The 19,846-nt window shown below is 51.4% G+C and overlaps 1 protein-coding gene across 2 annotated transcripts in view; it reads right to left on the bottom strand.

Moving 5' to 3' along the window:
* Positions 1–19,846, bottom strand: part of ZC3H3 (zinc finger CCCH-type containing 3) — an 87,799-nt gene that overhangs the window by 26,294 nt on the left and 41,659 nt on the right. For both annotated transcript variants that reach the window (XM_060198272.1, XM_007515991.3), the window contains exon 5: positions 2,469–2,656. In XM_060198272.1, the coding sequence (XP_060054255.1) occupies positions 2,469–2,656 (188 nt within the window). The remainder of the gene's footprint in view (positions 1–2,468; positions 2,657–19,846) is intronic.

Raw genomic sequence — 19,846 nt, 5'->3', positions numbered from 1 at the left:
TGCTCCTGGAAGCCATTTTTTGTTGCCCTCGTCTTTACTGTTAGTTGTTATTGCTGTTGTCATTGAATAAGAGAGAAATAGAGGAGGGGAAGATGGGGGGGTGGAAATAGACATCTGCAGACCTGCTTTACTACTTGTGAAGCAACCCCCCTACAGGTGAGCAGCCAGGAGCTCAAACCGGGATCCTTACACTGGTCCTTGTGCTTCAAGCCATGTGCGCTTAACTCACTGCACTATTACCCAGCCCCCCGGCAGGGATACTTCACAAGCACTGAAATGGGTCTGCAGGTGTCTTTCTCTCTCCCTCTGCTTCTCTCCCCTCTCAATTTCTCTGTCCTATCCAATAAAATGAAAAGAAAAGAAATAATAATAAAAAGGCCTAATCCAGGGCCAAGGCAGCCTGTCTGTGCTTTCTCACACAGAGGCTCCTCATCTTCCAGCCTCAATAGAAAGGAGATCAGAAGCCCATGAGGTGGCACAGTGAATAAGGCAAGCATTGGACTCTCAAGCATGAGGTTCTGAGTTCTATTTCTGACACTGTGTGTGCCAGAATGATACTTTGGTATCCTCTCTCCCCCCCCTCCCCCTCTCTCTCTCTTTTGCCTCGAGGTTAATCACTGGGGCTTGGTGCCTGCACTATGAATCCACTGCTCCTGGAAGCTATTTTTTCCCTTTTGTTGCCCTTATTGTTTATTGTTGTTGTTGTTATTGTTGTTGGATAGGACAGAGAGAAATTGAGAGAAGAGGGAAAGACAAAGAAGGGAAGAGACAGAGAACCAGTCGGTGGCACAGCAGTTTAAGCGCACATGGTGCAAAGCGGCACAAGGACCAGCATAAGGATCCCGGTTCGAGCTCCTGGCCCCCACCTGCAGGGGGGTTGCTTCACAAGCGGTGAAGCAGGTCTACAGGTGTCTGTCTTTCTCTCCCCATCTTCCCCATCTCTCTCAATTTCTCTCTGTCCTATCCAACAACAACAATAACAATAACAATAAACAACAAGGGCAGCAAAAGGAGGGGGGAAAAAGGGAAGAGACAGATAGACTTGCTTCACCGCTTGTGAAGCAACCCCCCTGCAGGTGGGAGCCAGGGGCTGGACCCAAGATCCTTTCTCTGGTCCTTGTGCTGTGTGCCATGTGCACTTAATCCTTTGTGCTACTGCCTGGCCGGCACCCTCTCTGGTATTGTCTTTTATAAATACATACTATAACAAGAAAAGAGACTGGAGCCTGCCTCACCCATTATTCCCCTCGGTCTGGCACAGGAAGAGCAGGATGGCATGGGATATGGATGCCTGGACAGCTTAACAGGCATAGCACATCCCAATTTTTTTACCCCAGGGTCACAGAGGCCAGATGAAGATAGGACAGCCAATGGCCATGCACTCTTCCCCTGGAAGCTAGGGTCAGCAGTACCACTCACAGACAGGGCTTTGTCACATGGGGACAACCAAGACGTGACTGCAGAGTGGCTGCTACCAGCTCTCAGGGACTCTTCCTGTGGCTCCCCATCACTAAGGGGCTGCCTAAGTCCCTTGGAGGCTCTACCCACCCCACATGCAGCCTGGCCAGGGGCAGCTCTGGAAAGGCCCTGGTAAGGAGTGAAAGGAAAGCTGGGAGGGGCCAGCTCCAACTAAGGAGAGTCTAGACAGAAGAAGAGTGGCGTCCTCCCTGAGCTGTGTGTGGCATTCACAGACCATGAATGCGATGGGGCTCCACTGTGCTCTCACCACTGTTCACAGGAAGGGGTAGAGGCATAACTGTCATGGGGTGTCCCCTCAGACTGCCAGTGCTCACACCTGCTTGTCTGCCAAGATCAAGCAGTTAGTTCCTGAGCAGGCAGGACTGAAGTGGAGCGGAGCCAGAGTGGAGATTAAATGCTCCCAGGTCCCTCAAGCCTCTCCTGGGGTACCTAGGACACTCTGCTTGGGAAAGCACCCTGTTCTACAGAAAGGTCTACACTGCCTACAATCACACAGGGTGTTTATTTTTTTGTTTTTTAATGAAGAGAGTAAAAGTGGACTGAAACCAAAGTATTTTCCTAGTTGATTTGTACAATAGAAGAATCCAAAGCATTTCCTTCTCCCCAGCCTATTTCCTGGGCCTTGGGGGTGCCATGGCTGCCTGCAGACACAGTGGGGAGGCATAGCCAATGAGATTATGGACGCTGGGGCCCCAGGTGTTCACTCCCAGTATGTCACTGTACCTGGCTCATCTCCTTTGTTCAGGGGCGAAACACGGAAAATACAGGCCTCTTACCCAGCAAGAGGTGTGTTTCCCTGGGGGCCAACAGAGGCAGCTGCCCCTCAGTGCCTGCGGCTCATCAGGGACAGCCCTGAGGCTCTGTACACTGAAAGGTCACATGGATCTCCAAGGTGGGGCCAGACCTGGGGGGGGGGGTGCACTTTTTTGCCTGGAAGCTAAATCCCAGTCACCACCTGACTTGGAGGACAGCAGCCACCAATGACCTACCTGCTCGCAGGCCCGGTCTGCTGCCCCCATCAGCCTGACGGCTGGAGGTCTTAGAAAGCTTGTTGGCTGACACCCTGTACAGGACACCTCCAATACAGCGATAGCCTCGGTTCCGCCACTGAGGGGAGCTGAGCTGTGTCTTCCCACCACTGGCAGTGGCTGGGCGCAGGCGGTTGAACACCAGGGACCTGTGGAGACAAGAAAATGCCCATCACACCTAGCCCCAGGCTCTGGTCCCTGGGCCCCATCCACAGGCACAGGAGTCTCCCCTCCAGTACACATGCCTCCTGTAGGGCTGTCAAGGAAGCTCTACCCTCCGGCCTTGCATCAAGCGGCCCTAGAGGGTCTACAGCAAGGCAGGCGGTCCTCACTGTTTTGCAATCGCGTCCCAATGCTGCCCAGAAAACCACTCCAATTTCCAGGAAAACAGGCTCCACTGCTCATCCTGCTGCCACCCCTCCTTTCCATCACTGCTCAGAGTTGAGCATGGAGTAGGGAGGGGTGCCTCACAGACCTCCAACCAGGCAAGTGCCTGGGGGCAAGACTGGAATTATCTCAAAGAATTAAGGGTGGTAAGAAGTCTGGGACAGACACACCTCCAGACAGACCAAAGGCAGTGGTCAGAGGCCCCTAAAACCCCTGCAGACACTAAGCCACAGACCCCTAGGTTCAGGAGCATGGTAATATCAGCCGTGGCCCTGCAGCCATCCCAGCAGACCTGCTCCTGCTCCCCAGAGGAGCCAGGCTATGCACACCAGCACTGCCAGCCAGCCTGGTTATTCATGCAGGTGCCCATCCACCTCCCTAGATCAGGGCAGGGCCTTTTGTGTGGCCATTCATACCAGTTGCAGCCCCAGTGGGTGCCAGCAAAGGAACTGGCTGGAGAAGAAAGCATGGAGGTGGTGGAGCCTGTCCTGGGCAGGCCACACCCCCAGGGCACTTCCTCTTTTGAGAGCCCACTGACCGGGTCTCTCCCCCTGGGGAGTAGAAGCACCGCTACCCCACACAGGACAGTGAACCTCCTCCTGGCTGCTTAGGGTAAGGGAGGATGCCCTGGTGCCCCCAGAGCCTCTGCCAAGCGGGCATCTTTACACTGCCACAATGGGCTCCCCAAAATGACTCAAGTGGACAACCTACTCTTGGGCTTGCCATGCACCCCACTTAGCCCAGCTCCATGGTCGTTCCATGGGTATGTTGGTGAGGGCGAGTGGTCTTGGAAAGCCCGTTAGAGCAGTACTGTGTGCGCTTTGAGCTGTGCTCAAGGGACCCAAAGCTGCCAAGTAAGTACTAGCAGCGGGGGAAGCACCAAGGGGGCTGCCCGAGCACTTAACCCAGTTTCCCTTAATTAAAATTCCAGTTCACAGGCACCAATCTTGGGGGGAATGAGTCTGTCAAGGGCCTGGCCCCATGTGGCAGGCTCTGGCAGCCCCCACGCAGGAAAAGTCTGGGCGGGAGGGAGGCAGCACACCTCCACACCTTCCTCAGGCTCAGAGCTCAGTGTTGTTGGGTCACCCCCACCCCACTCCGACAACCTGGCCTCAGTGGGCACAGCCTTGTCCCCTCAGCCCACACTCAGCCAAGGCTGTATATGGGAGGTGGTGGCCCCTTGCTGCAAAAGCCCTCAGCACAGAGGAATGAGGCCATGTCTTGGGGACACAGCTGAGGCTTCCAGGCTAATGGCAGGGGGGGGGGGGCACCCTCATCCAGAGCCCTCAGCATCAAGCCAGCTTGGGCCTAGGACAGTCAGAGCTAGTATCCCAGGAGCTAGAAGCTTCTGGGGTGACACATTCTGGCCTACCTACCCTGCAGCCCTTGTATGCTTGCCCTGGGGACCAGAGTCCAGCACCTCACCTAACCCCACCCACACACCCCCCTTGGTCTCTAGGAAGTTTACCCAGGATTGGGAAGCAGCTACATCCAGATGGTGTATGCTGCCTCAGGAGATAACAGGCACCCACAGAACTCAGGCAGGGTCTCCTGACTTTCGCACCTGTTTCTGGGCTAGCACTGAGGTGGGTGCCCACCCCCACCCCCACCCTAAAGGTCTTGTAGCCTTTCATGGCCATGGGTGTCACAGCACTCCAGTAAATTGTTAGCCTAATGGAGAGGACAGCTTTTGGAAAGGAGCTGTATTGAGAAGAGGGATAAAATTAATGAGATAATAGCAGGGCCAAGGCCCTCACAGCGAGGGCCTGTAATTCCTTTTCTATGGCCCGGCCCGATCTAAAGGCTTCTCCCGGCCAGCAGCAGGCCCATGCCGCCAGGAAATTTCATTAACGCTGGAAAATAGGAAAGGTATTAAGCGTGGATAATGAAGGCCAGGGAGGGAACGAAGCCTTAAGATAGTCCTCTTTCTCGCCTTTGTAATGGGAGGCATGAACTTTCCCTTCAAATCCATTTCTAATCCATTTGAAATACTACAGCAAATTATCTTTCCCTCAGCCCGAAAGCGGCCAGCCAATTTACTCCGAATAGAAGTGACAATGCCCCAGGATTTATCACCATAACCTTGACTACACCAGGGTGAGGGCTGGGCCTACCCTCCCGCCCCCCTGGGGGGCACATAGGACTGAGGGGGCAGATAACGGTTTAAGTGAAAAGCAGAGAGAGCAAGGGAGAAAGACATACACACGCCCCCACAAAAGTGGATTTCAGAAGGTGTACTGTTCATGTGTCTGCTGCCTGAAGCAGCTGCAAAGGTCTGGCCCCTGGTCACAGTGACTATAGGCTCAGGGAAGAGGGGGCTTTGAGGGGAGAAGCCCCAGAGCAGAGGACAGAAGCAGGGGGGCTAAGTGGGAAGGTAGACAGAGTCCAGGGCAAAGGCAGAGACCACAGGGAGGACTTTTGAGACTCCAGGAATAACGTGTCTGCTGATCAGCCAGCTGAGAGTCCCCTGCCCTCAAAGGGGTCTGAAGGTGGACCCTGGATAGCCTCACCCGTTCCATGTGCTCACATGGCCATGGCCTGGAGCAGGTTTGAAAAGCCCCTTACCAGCTGCATTGGTGGTGGTGGTGGTGAGGGGCTTCCCATCAGCTCTGCTTCTCAAGCTCCAGGATACATGTGCGACCACCCCACCCCTAGTACCTCCTTCCTCCGTCATCCAACCTATGTGGATCTGGGCCTCTCCACCCACACTTGGAGCTTGCCACCAACAAAGAGGCTGTGACCAAAGCTCCCCGGAGGTGGTGCACTGCAGGGAGAGGGCAGCAGGAAGTCACCCATAGCTGTGGCTGGGCCCAGGGGAAGTGAGGACAGGAAAGACAAGGGACCCACTCCTTCAGCCAGCCGCTAAGGCACCAAGTCTATGTTCAAGAAAGGGCCGAGACACCATGACGGGGGGTGGGGGGTGGGGGGGGAGGTGGTAACAGAGTACCAGGGCGATAGGGCTACAGGGTACCCAGGGACCCAGAGAAAGTCTGTCATAGGCAATGTCCCACACACAACAAAGTCAAGATTTAAGGTCCAGCTCCCCCCCCCCCACACACACACACACATACATGCTGAGGTCTCGTTTTAGCAGCTAGAGCTGGGACTTTCTTGTCAAAGTCCCAGCCCTGCTCCTCACTTCTGTTAAAGACAAGAAGGGGCCAGGGAGATGACTCAACAAATAAAGCAGGGGGCAGGAGTAAATAGCATAATGGCTATGCAAAAAGACTCTCATGCCTGAGGCTCCAAAGTCCTAGCACCACCATAAGCCAGAGGTGAGCAGTGCTTTGGTTTAAAAAAAAAAAAGAGGAAGTCGGGCAGTAGTGCAGCAGGTTAAGCACGTGGCATGAAGTGTAAGGACCTGCTTAAGGATCCAGGGTTCGAGCCCCCAGCTCCCCACCTGCAGGGGAGTCACTTCACAAGTGGTGAAGCAGGTCTACACGTGTCTATCTTTCTCTTCCCCTCTGTCTTCCCTTCCTCTCTCCATTTCTCTCTGTCCTATCCAACAACGATAACATTAGTAATAACTAAAACAACAATAAAAAACAAGGGCAACAAAAGGGAAAAATAAATAAATATTTTTTTTTAAAAAGTGGTCCAGGAGGTGGCGCAATGGAGAAAGCAGTGGACTCTCAAGTTCAATCCTGGGCAGCACACGTACCAGAGTGATGTCTGGTTCTTTCTCTCCTCCTATCTTTCTCAATAATAAATAAATCTTTGGATGGATGGATGGATGGATGGATGGATGGATGGATGGATGGATGGAAGGAAGGGAGGGAGACAAAGCAGGTACCTTACAAGTGTACAGCCTGAGAACTTTTCTTTAGAGAGTAAAAAGAGACCACAGCACCAAAGCTTCCTTTAGTGTGGTGGGATCAGAGCTTGAAACTGGGTCATGTGCATGTACACAGAGCAGCACACTATCCAAGTGCACTATTTAACTAGCCCCAGGCCTGAGGCTGATCCCCGATACCACATGGGAACACCAAGAACAGAGACAAGTACTCCATAGATGGTGAAGCAGAGCTTAAGAGTCTCTCTCCCTTGCCCTCTCTGTACATACAAAACTAAAAACTGGGCTGTGGAAGTGGCTTAGAGTGAGGCCCTGGGCCTGAGACAGAAAGAGAGGGTTCAGGTCCTGGAATATGATGGCAGAGGAGGGGGTTGAATTGTTATGTGGAAAATTGAGGAATGTTACACTTGTACAAACTACTGTATTTTACTGTCAACTATAAACCATTAATTCTCCCCAATAAAGAAGAGAGATATGGGGGGCAGGCGGTGGCACGTCTGGTTAAGCGCACATAGTACTAAGCACAAGGACGTGTGCAAGGATCTGGGTTTGAGGCCCCACTCCCCACCTACAGAGGAAAGCTTCACAAGTGGCGAAGCAGGTCTGCAGGTGTCTTTCTATCTCCCCCTCCTCTCTCAATTTCTCTCTGTCCTGTCAAATAAAATGGGGGAAAATGGTCTCCAGGAATAGTGGAACACCAAGCCCCAGTGATAACCCTGGAGGCAAAAATTAATTAAAAGAGACAGAGAGGTAACAATAGCCCTGTGTCCTCTCACTCTTAAAGCAGCCCCCGCCCAGGTTCCCCTGCAGAGGTCTTCCCAGGTGGGTGGGTGTGGCACAGCCTCACTCCTTGCTCACAGTTCTCTGGTGGGGTCCCCCCACCCACATACACCTGCTCCATCCCTGATCCACTTAAAACCCTACTGAGCATCCCAAGTGTTCTCAGTGTTGTGAGAGGCCCTACAGACCACTGCCCATACCACTCCCGAGAACTGGAACCCCTACCACTTGGAATACCCCCAATTCCTAAGGGGGTTCCTGTATATTCAGCTTTACATCATGGCCTCCATGTTACCCAAGTTTCCCATTCACACACCTGTCCCATTCTGAAGTAAGCTTCCCAAAATGCACCGCCGGGCGGGACTCCAGTGGCCTGATGTTCTAGGCTCCAGTCTTGGCATAGCAGCACCACACCACCGAGCGCAGGTGGCTTGACCTTGAACTCCATACAACCATGCCAGGGACCACACGAGGGAGTGAGCATGGTGGCCCAAGGTGCTAGCCAGCTTTCCTCAGGGGAGGAGGGGCAGACCAGGTGGGAGGCCTGTGCTGGGGCAATGGCAGCTCAATTCATCTCCACTAAGGAAGAGCCAGAGCAGCATGTGTGAGACAGTGACCAGGAGGCCTCAGCCGAGATGTGCAGGAGGCAGCTCAAGCCTGCAGGTGCCAGGCCGCTCTGGGCCCAGCCAGAGGGTGGCGGGGAATGCATGCAGGAGCAGGCAGGAGAGCAGAGCAAACAGGCGGGGAAACATCTCTCAGGAAATGGAGCACGATTTTGCGGCGCTCCGAGGTGTGCGAGGAGTGCGCTGTCAGCAGAAGAGGAGCCCGGGGAGGCGGCTGCGCGCAGCGAATCCCAAGTAGGTCAGCACAGCGCCACCGTGACAGGCTGCAAAGTGCTTAAGTGGGCTTTCCACGGAAACGCTGACGGCCAGCGGGTTGGCTCCTGACATGCATGTTTTAGCTGAGGCTAGCGGCCAGTCAGTGCCCACCCAGCACCTATCCAGCACCCTCAGAGCTTCTGCATCATGAGGCAATGCATGGGGCTCAGGCGTGCCAGGACCAGACAGGGGAAGTGGGAGTGGAAGTGGGGGTGACCGCCCAGACCAGCCCCCATAGGCTCTCAGCATGGGAACCTGGCAGATGGCAGGGTCCTGGTAGTGACAGCCACTCATTGCATGACCTCCTCCCATTTGCCAGCGCCTCTTGAATGTGGCCAGTAGCTGAGAAGCAGGGCTGGGGTGTAAACCCCTCACACACACCTTTGTGCCCCCTTCCCAGGTGTCCTTGGTCTACCAAGGCAGAGGTGAGCTGACAACTCAGCTTTTGGGGACACATCATCATGGGGGGTGGACAGCGGGCAATAGAGCTGGGCAAGGACTGGGGCCTGGGAGCACCATGGGGAAGTGACAAGGACAGGCCAACCTGGAGGGGCCCCAAGACCAGGTGAGCTCCTGAGTTGAGGAGGGGCAGGGGAAAAGCAGTATGGAACTGGGTTCCCAGGACCATCCCATGACTTCTTCACTGGGCGCTGTTCCCTCCTAAGGGACCCCAACCCCCATGGGTCATGAATCAGGAGGACGGGGGTGGGGGGGCTTGTATGGGTGCAGACTGTGCTGCCCCCATAACAGGCACCAGTGCTGTCGCCAGGGGCAGGGGCTACTTTATGTGCTTGAAGCTCTTCAATTGGTATTTCGATCAATGGATGCATTACAAGTTTTCCCTTTAAGAGCCTAATAAACAACAAGATGGAAAGTAAAATTCTCCATAAAATGACACTTTTAAAAATCCATTTCAGCTGAAGCTATTGGTGTTTTGTACGTTAGCTGCAAAAAAAAACAGGCATTATTGGACCTTAATGGCCTAGCTCCCAGCAGAGTTCAGCTGGGGTGGGGGTAGGGGGTGAGCACAGGAACTGAGCTGGGCAGAGGGGCCACTGCCCCAGTGGAGTTCCTAATCCCCTGTGGGATGTGACAGGGGTAAGGGCAGTACTAGCCAGATTCTCCATGACTCTCTAGCTCCTTCTCCTTTTTCTGATTCTTCCTGCAGTGTCTCTCCCTGGCCCCCACCAGCCACCATTCCACCCTGGACTGCGGGGCCCTCAGAGCAGGTGGTCTGCTCTGTCCCTGGGCCCTGATGATAGTGGGATAGGATGCCTTGCTGGGAGTGGCAGGCAGACAGACAGCTCTGAAAGGAAGCCTCTGTTGTGCTCCTATGCTGAGCTCTCTGGGAAGAGGGAGGAAGGCCCGAGTTGTTCCCACCCTGAAGACAGCCTGGCCCTGAGCATATCCACATAGCACACTGCTGTGGCCTCCACCTGCTCCCTAGAGACAGCATCCTGATTCTGTACCCTGGCAACACCTCCTTGGGCCCCTCCTCACAGCCAGCCCTAACCCCCTGCCTGGCGCCTGGTTCCCACAGCCCGCAGGCTATCTACACAGCACCCCTCCTCTGTGCCTGCTCAAAGTGACTCTGGTGTTGGTGGCCCTTACCCTCATCACTAGGAATGGGAGGCCTGACATACACGATGCCACCCTCCACTCTGGAAAAGGCATTGCGAAGAGCCCTAGGAAAAAGCCTGCTGTTCTGTGCTGACATGGAAGGCCCCTCTTCTTGGCAACCCTCTCCTCCCCGCATTGCTGTGTGCCTCATTCCACTGCCTGCTGGATGGTCACACATTCCTCACCTGCAGCACACATGGGAGCCCCCACCCCTCATAACCCCAAGAACACTCATGCAGTGTGTATGTCACTGAGGGGTCCCCAGTCACAGACAGCAAGAATATTAACAAGTGGAAATGTCAGGAGACCCAGATGCCAGGGGTCACTACTCCCTGAAATTCAAGAAGAGGGGATACTGCTGGGCACATAGCACAGTGGTTACGCAAAGAGATTCTCTTGCCTGAGGCTCCACAGTCCCAGGTTCAATCCCTAGCATCATCACATGTTGGAACTGAGCAATGTTCTGGCAAAAACAACAAACAAAAAACTAAGAAGAGAGGTTCAGGCTGCTGGAAAAGGGAGCCACAAGCATGACAACAGCATCCATGCAGACACCAGGGAGAAGTTGACGGGCTGACTAGCAGCAAACCACTGGAATGCACAGGTGGGGACAGCAGACTTAGACACTAAGGCCACAAAACACATTCACACACCACTGGGGACAGGCACGGGCACCACCATGCATGGTTGGAAGGCTCAGAGAACAAACATCTGGGAATGAGAAAAAAACACACAGGGCTGAGAGCTACAGTTCACCCAGTGGAGCATACACCCAGCCATACGAAAGGTCCTGAGTTCAAACCCCAGCACTACCTGGGAGCGCCATGGCACCAGGGGAAGTTCCACGGGTGATAGAGCAATGTAATGATGCCTCCCCCGTTCTCTAAAATAACAAGAATGAAAAAAATTAGGCCAGAAGCATTGGAATTATGCATTCTCAAGGCCCAAGCACTGTACATACAAAAAGGAGGCATCAGAGTAGTGGTATGAAAGGAGATGCCAAAGCAGTCCTGTGATCCAGCCTGTGACAATGCAGATGTACCTGCACTACAGCAGGTGAGGGGCCATTTCAACAAAGGTGTCTCTTTGGGGAGACAAGAGAACTTGACCCCACTCATATCACAATGAAAATTCATTCCAGAAGTATCACAGACACCAGTTTCTAAAGAACATATGGCCTCAGGATTGGGAAGTTTTTTGTTTTTTTGTTTTTTTTACCTCCAGGGTTATCGCTGGGGCTGTGTGTCTGCACTCAAATACATTGCTCCTGGAAGCCATTTTTCCCATTTTGTTGCCCTTGTTCTTGTTGTTGTTGGATAGGACAGAGAGAAGTTGAGAGATATGGGGAAGACAGAGGGGGAGAGAAAGACAGACAGACACCTGCAGATCTGCTTCACCACTTGTGAAGTAACCCCCCCCGCAGGTGGGGAGCTGGGGGCTTGAACTGAGATCCTTATGCCGGTCCTTGCACTTCGCACCATGTGTGCTTAGCCCGTCTGTCCCCAAGCATTTTTTTTTTTTTAGACAGGATACAAAGAATACTGCTCACAAAAGACTGGCATGCTAGACAACAACAAAACACAAGTCCTTAAGTGTAAGATGATGTCCGCAAGGAGCCATAATATATAAAGGACTCCTGGAAATCAATAAAACACAGAGATTCCCAGGATCACTGAATAAAAAAGACCAGTGGAGTGTAAGGTGGGAAAGATGCTCAGCACCACTAGTCAAATGGGGTGTGAATGAAGCCCCTGGGATGAGATGCCAACATACCCCACTGGCATGACTGGAAAGGAAAAGACTCTGTGTGTGTGTGTGTGTGTGTGTGTGCGCGCGCGCGCGTGTGCGCGCGTTTATTTATTTATTTATTCCCTTTTGTTGCCCTTGTTGTTTTATTGTTGTAGTTGTTGTTGGATAGGGCAGAGAGAAATGGAAAGAGGAGGGGAAGACAGAGAGGGGGAGAAAAAGACACCTGCAGACCTGCTTCACTGTCTGTGAAGCGACTCCCCTGGAGGCTTGAACGTACAGGATCTGTACGTCCTTGTGCTTTGCGCCATGTGCGCTTAACCCACTGCGCTATATAGCCTGACTCCCAGGAAAAGACTTTTTATAACTAAACAAATTAGTGGTCCGGGAGATGGCGCAGTGAATAAAGCACTGGACTCTCACACATGAGGTCCTGAGTTGAATCCCCAGCAGCACATGTACCAGAGTGATATCTGGTTCTTTCTCTCTCTCCTATCTTTCTCATTAATAATAAATAAAATCTTTTTTAAAAAATAACAAATTAATTGTGAATTTTAATCTTGTATTCTAACCCCAAATACAGTCCAAGGAGACTAAAAATTTTAATGTCAAGTTTGAAACCAGAGTACTGGAAGAAAAGATCATTAGAATCATATAATCTTGAAGCAGAGAAGCAGAGAAAAACAGTACGCAAAGCCTTAAGACTTCAGATCCAGGGCCAGAGAGATAGCTCACCTGCTAAGTCTCTCTCTCTCTCTCTCTACCCTAGCTCCACAAAATTAATTAATACATTTTTAAAAAGGCTTAAGACTTAAGTGCTCATGGGCTGGGTGGTTGAGAACCTGGTTGAACACACATGCTGCCATGTGGAAGGGCCTACCACAAGTAATGAAACAGATCTACAGGAGTCTCTCTTTCTCTCTCCCTATTCCCTCTTGATTTCTCCCTGTATCTAATAAAAAAAATTAAAATAATAAAATGCTTGATTCACAGGTATGGTCCCCTGCACCAAAAAAAGTAACAATATAAAAGATATAAGTGCGGGAGTCTGGCAGTGGCGTAGCAGGTTAAGCGCACGTGGCACAAAGTTCAAGGACCAGCATAAGGATCCCGTTCGAGCCTCCGGCTCCCCACCTGCAGGGGGGTTGCTTCACAGACGGTGAAGCAGGTCTGCAGGTGTCTATCTTTCTCTCCCCGTCTTCCCCTCCTCTCTCCATTTCTCTCTGTCCTATCCAACAACGACGTCAATAACAACAATAACTACAACAATAAAACAACAAGGGCAACAAAAGGAAATAAATAAATAAATAAATATTTTAAAAGATATAAGTGCATTTTGTAAATCAATATTAAACTAATAAAAGCAAAACATAAATAAAAACAACAACAAATAATGTAAGTGCAGATGAGTTTTTAATGCACAGAAAAAATGAACTTTCTGTGAAAATTCCTCACAGACAACACTGAAAGGCAGGGGCTGGGAGATGGCTCACCCAGTGGAGCACACACCTTACCATGCTTGAGGACTAGGGTTCAAGTTACCAGCACCATGTGGGAACACCACGCACAGGGAAGCTTCACAAATGGTGAAGCGGTGCTGTGGGGTCTCATCTCTCCTCTCTCCCTTTCTCCTATTTCTGTGATTGAAAGGGGGTGGGGAGTCCAGTAGCAATAGTGGGATTAAGCAGGTGTGACGCACTAGTTTAAAGCTCTAGCAACAAAACAAACAAAACTCCTGAGACAAACAGTGAAACTCTGGGAGAAAATTGACAGTGTGTGATACTTTAAGAGTCCTGCACACCTGTAACAGACCAAAGGCAAAGGGCAAGGATACCTGGGCAGGATATGTGCTATACCATGGGTATGGTCCAGGTTCAAACTCCAACACAATATGGGAGGTGCTATGGCACTAGGGGAAGTCCAGAACTGTCTGCCCCCCCCCCCCGAATAAATGAATGAAGCAGTAGTTAGGTAGTGAAATCATGCATGCATAAGGCCCAGACTCTGGAAGAAAAGAAAAAAAAGGAGGAGGAAGAAAGAGGAAAGAGGAAAGAGGATGAGGATGACAGAGCTGGGATGAAAACTGGGCAACACTCTCTTCTAAGCTGCTGGCAAGTTCCTGATGCCTCCAGCCAACACTGAAGGGGAGGTGAGGGAGGGTACAGGAGGACCCCACTTGGTTCCAACATGATCCATCCTCACCAGTGTCCTCACAAGGACAATGACAGAGCAGCCACTTCAACATCCAAGTCTGATGTGGGGCCTAACTGTTAACTATGCTGTGTCTACCCAATAGCTAAAATAAATGCTGCCTCTTTAAAAAAAAACCTCCAGGTGAAAAACCCTTCAGGTATCAGATGTCAGAGGGCACAAGCCATCCATGGGAAGGAGGGGCAGGGCAGCAGGCAGGAAGGGTGCTGAGTGCTGGATCTCTAACAGTGCTCTCCATGGCTTACAAGGGGCCATCCCGGCACCTGCTGGCACCCACTGGGCAAAGAACAGCCAGGTGTGTAGAAGGAGCAGAAATGGGGCTTCAGGGACTGCCAGAGCCCCAGCAGCAGAGGGGCAGAGCTGGGAGTGTGAGACCGGAAGGCCCCGCCCCACCCCACCCACCTGCAAAGCACTCCAGCTGGCAGGGGTAGGGGAGGAGAGTGGGTCACCCCAACAGGCAGACTCCTGTGGCAGGTGGGGTCTCCCCACAGTGGACAGGACAGAGCGGGGTCATAATTGATGGTCCCCCCCATGCTTTATGGCTTTCTTAATTCGGCTCCTGCTACTATTAATGTAGTTAATGCTGAGATTATATCTATTTTCTGGCGTCAGGCCGTGATTTATTTGGGCCATTTTTCCGGTGGAGGCTCCCACGCTGTTAAATCAAGTGCCTTGCCAATTAAGTGCTGACTTGGGAAGTGGACGCAATCTTAACAGACATCTAACCGCAAATTAAACTGGGGGCTTCTACTCCAGCGATGGGCAGGGCACTGAAACCTTGCTGACTTGGAGGAAAAGTCCAGGGAGATGAACCCGCTCTGCTTGCCCACCACTCCAGACAGTGAGTTATGGGTAGCCAGAGCCCAAAACATGGTCAGGGATTCTGGGGCCTGAGCCTCTACCTACCTCGACACTCAGGTGACACCTGCAGACACCTTGTGACTCCTGGAGCACCCCAGTTAGCAGAGGTAGGTAGAAAGCCAAGGAAAGGCTGGGCAATGCCATGTAGGTGGGAAAAGACACACACATTCTGCTCAGTAACTCAGCCTGGAGGCTGGGGAAATGGCTGAATAGGCAAATGGTTAGACCAAAGGTTCCTGGTTTGATCCCTAGTATTACATGTACCACAGTGATGCTCTGGTTTCTCTTTATTTCTGTCTCATATGAAAATTACACTGTCACTCTCAGTTTCTCTCTCTCTCTAATAATAATAATAATAATGTGAAATCTGATCTGTGGGGGCCATAACAAGGTAGAGAAAGCAGTGGAATCTCCCCTAAAGTCCCATCTCTAAGGGTAAGCAACAACACAGGAAGGGAAGTGGGTATAAAGGAACGGTGGGTGAGTAGTGTAGGGTGAGGACAACCATTTCCCGGTGTCTGATCCACTTGTGTTTGGGGGTGGAATGGGGTAGAAGAGTGGTATTCACAAGAGCCAAATATGGAAACTGGCAAATGAGCTCACTTGGACAGTATGCTTACTTTGCCAGGTTAGAGCCCAGCCCCATCTACAATGGGGAAAGCACTGGTGCTGCGCTATCTTTTTTTACCTCTCTCTCTCTTTCTCACTCTCAAAAAGTCAGCTTGGAGCTTCTAAAGCCCCAGTGATGGGGTAAAAAAAAGGTTTTTTGGGGGGTTGGGCGGTGGTACAGTGGGTTAAGTGCATGTGGTGCAAAGCGCAGGGCCGGCGTAAGGATCCCAGTTCAAGCCCCCAGCTCCCCACCTGCAAGGGAGTCGCTTCACAGGCGGTGAAGCGGGTCTGCAGGTGTCTGTCTTTCTCTCCCCGTCTTCCCCTCCTCTCTCCATTTCTCTCTGTCCTAGCCAACAACGAACAACATCAACAATGGCAATAATAATAACCACAATGAGGCTACAACAAGGGCAACAAAAGGGGGGAGGGGAAATGGCCTCCAGGAGCAGTAGATTCATGGTGCAGGCACCGAGCCCAGCAATAACCCTGGAGGGAAAAAAAAAAAGGTTTTTTTAAATTAATAGTCATTTTCCCCCATCAGGTTCATTGCCATGGCCCAGTACTGGTGCTACAAATCTACCCCTCCTGGAAGCCATTTTTCCTTTTATTTTTCCCTATTTTTCATAGGACAGAGAGAAATTGAGATGGGAGAGGGAAATAGAGAGAATGAGAGAAAGACAGACATCTGCAGGTCTGTTTCACCACTCATGAAGCTTCGCCCCTGCAGGTGGGGCTTGGGTCCTTGTACACAGTAATGTGTGCGCTCAATCTGATGCACCAATGCCTGGGCCTTGGTTATTTCTTGGTTGTTCTTGTTATTATTATTCTGTCACTTTTAACAAGAGACACACCAGAGCAATGCTCAACTCTGGCTTGTGGTGGTTCTGGGGATTGAACCTGGATCTTGAAGTATGTTCTGTGCTCTAATACAGTGAGCTGTCTCACTGGTCTGATATTGATTATTTGAATTATACTTTACTACCACTTCTAAAACCAGGGCAAAAGTGATATTTAAAAGGGTGTTTAATTGTGTAAGACACTCAGGTACTACAATGTGACAGGACATTTTATTTCTTCCTGTCAAAGCAGTATTTTCAACTTCCTCTGCTCCTCATTTCCAGGAACATCTGGAGTACAAATGGGATCCAGGAGGGCTTCCCAAGCCCTAGAGCTAGGAAACTGGTCAGGAGATTAGCACAGCAGGTTCCCTCAAGCTAAAAGACCGCTACCCACCCCCCCCCCCCGCCCCCACCCCTCCTACTAGGAGGAACCTGATGGGTCCTTTCCTAATGAGTCTCTTTCCTAATGGTCCTGCTGTGCTCAAAGCACAGCTTTCTAGGGGTCCAGTGAAAGGGTTCAAACTTGGTATGTCAGGGACACCTAACCTGGCCTATGACTCCACTGTGAGCTGCTGCCATGTCACTGCAGCCCATGGGCAGGCCACTAGGGACGGGAGGAAGTATGCTATGGCTGTGGCAGTGTTACTGCTGAAGGGTCAGAAGTAATCTGCATATCACATGGACCAAATATAGGCGTGGGGTGGGGTATCTTATAACCATGGTGGAGAGTGTGCCAGCCACCCCATCCACCCACCCCCGGCACCTTGCAAATGAGAACAGTGATTTCCTCCCCCAGTGCCAAAGCCAGAGAAGGCAGAGCAGGCAGCAGGAACCTGAACCAGAAGTTTCAAGCTCTAACCCCCCTGACCCTCTGTATGGCTGACCACTGTTCTCTTTCACCACACCAGCCATCCTAGAGCTGCTCACACAGTGGAGACAGAAACAGGACATATGAACCATGGGACAGGTCCTGGACCCTGAGGACTGGCCAGCTCATGCTCAGCTCCCAAGGGCCTGACACCAGAGAGCAGTGGTGGAGGAGACTACCAAGTGAGCACAGCAGGGAGAAGAGGCCACAAGCCACTCAAACCATGCACCCCCCAGATCCTGGGCCCAGGCATGTGCTCAGCCATGGGTACCATGACCAAGGCCAGGTTCTACCAGTAAGAGGCAGGGCCTGACAGAGCCTGGAAAAGGCACCCCCTTTTGGATAAGGTTCCAAAGTGAGCCCAGGTGGCCCTCACAGGGTCATGGATCCAGCACTGGTTGGACCACCCAGATCCTCCTCTCTGCTTTGCCCAAACTCTCTCAGGGCAGAGAGGGTGTCTGCATCTGTCCCTGCCCCCACCCCACACCTGCCAGGCACATGCAGGTGTTTGGGCCTTGGGGGAACCCTCTCAGTCTCACTCCCTCAGCTGCTGAGAGCTGAAAGGCTTGCCTGCCTCAAACAGACAGAAAAATAAATAAAAAACCAAGACATGCTTTGAAGCGGCTTCCAAATTAAGAGTTGCATCCTTGCTGTCAGGCCCCCGCCAGCAGTTCCCGCGTCCCCTCCCGAGCAGAAACGCACCCAGGCCCATTTATTAGAATGATGAAGGCAAACGGGCCTGCAATTGCACTCCTTCCTTAATGAGCAGCCGAAGGGATCGGTAAGCATAATTCCAGAGGCCAGTAATATTTTATATAATCGCCGAGTGGTTTAAATTGAAAACCCCCAACTGAATCAATATTTACTGCATTGAAACGAAATGAATAGTAATAAGTCACTAAGCTCCCTGTCCTGTTTCATAAAATAAAAAATTATAAAAATGAGCACGGGCGCTAGGAGGCCATCACATTAACTTTTACAGCACTTGGGGAGCTGTAACCGCCTGTTCTCATAAAATAAAATTCTAAAAAACCTGCCAGAAGAGGCTTGCTTCAGCACCACGTGGGGAAGTGAACAGGGCCCAGAGACCCCCCAGAGCACCCCCACCAACTCCACCTAGCCCTGCCCGCACAGCCTTCTCTAGGGCCAGAGCCTCACTCCAACACAGGACATGGGCTGTGTGACAAACTTCCTGTCTCAACTTCTTTACCCATTTGATCCACAAGAATGGGACAGCTGGGGACTTCTGCTAGTGAGGGCTGTTCTCTGACAGGCCCTGGGACAAGCATGGGGCAGTAAATGGAGAGCTATGTGCCATCTCCACATGGGCCCTGGGAAGGATTAGCAAGGGGTCCTAGGTGCCCAGGTGGACAGACTCAGGGCCTGCAGGGCTCCCCAGGTTTCTGACTGTGGCCACAGCAGTGCTAGCACAGAGTGGGCCTGCTGAGAGACCTGGGGGAGAGAGGTGCTCTGGAGTGAGCATTCCAAGCTCAGAGGCTGCCGCTGTGAGTCAAGTGCTCCAACCATAGGAGTCCAGGATAGGAAGAATGGCCAATTCAACCAGGGGAGGCTGAGTCAGCCTCATGGAGAGAGGAGAAGGGCCCTGAATCTCTATCAAGCTCAGTGCACAAAGATGAACAGTCATTTGAAATGGACAAGGGAAAAAACAGGGAGGTGGAATGGCAGCAGAACTCTGGACTGAAAACAAGCATGAGGTCTCGAGTTTGATCCACTGAACATGTCAGAGTGATGCTCTGGTGTTCATCTCTTTCATTAAATACATAAAACAAATGGACAGGGGCTGGGTGGTAGCACAGTGGGTTAAGTGCACATGGCTCGAAGCACAAAGATTGGCATAAGAATCCTGGTTTGAGCCCCCAGCTCCCCACATGCAGTGGGGGGGGGTCCACTTCACAAGGGGTAGAGCAGGTCTGCAGGTATCTATCTTTCTCTCCCCCTCTATCTCCCCTCTTCTCTCTGTCCTATCCAACAACAACAACAATAGCAATGGCAACAATAACAACAACAAAAGCAACAAAAAGGGGAAAATGGCCTCCAGGAGCACCGAGCTCCAGTGATAACTCTAGAGGCAAAAAATAAATAAATAAAATAAAATTAAAATATTTAAAAAAAAAAAAAGAAAAGAAAATGGACAAGGGCTTAAGTAATAAGCCCAGATGCGTTCAACATCAGGGTAACATTGTCAAGGAAAAGCAAATGGAAGCACAAGATGATGCCACATATCCAACACAGACACCAAATGTAACAGTGGGGAGAGAAGGGTGCCTGACACCCTTGTGGTGGAAGGTCTGAAGGTTCATGCAGAGGTAAATGCAATCCCCCTAAGACTCAGCACCCCACCCAGGTAAGCACTATCACAAAAGGACACTCAAGCGGGTTAAGTGCATGTGGCGCCAAGCGCAAGGACCAACATAAGGATCCTCGTTCAAGGCCCCGGCTCCCCATCTGCAGGGGAGTCGATTCGCAAGTGGTAAAGTCGCTTCACAAGTCGCTTCACAGGTCTCTCTCTCCCTCTCCCTCTCTCTCTCTCTCTCTCTCTCTCTCTCTCCCCGTCTTCCCCTCCTCTCTCCATTTCTCTCTGTCCTATCCAACAATGACAACATCAACAACAACAATAACTATAACAATAAAACAAGGGCAACAAAAGGGAATAAATAAATAAATATTTTTTTAAAAAAGGACACTCAATCAGAGTCACACTGCCTCATTTGAAACAAGCCAAGAGC

Source organism: Erinaceus europaeus, chromosome 1, assembly GCF_950295315.1.
Source record: "Erinaceus europaeus chromosome 1, mEriEur2.1, whole genome shotgun sequence".
Classification (NCBI taxonomy): domain Eukaryota; kingdom Metazoa; phylum Chordata; class Mammalia; order Eulipotyphla; family Erinaceidae; genus Erinaceus; species Erinaceus europaeus.
The sequence above is the reverse complement of the archived record's forward strand: the minus strand, read 5'-3'. Positions and strand labels throughout refer to the sequence as shown.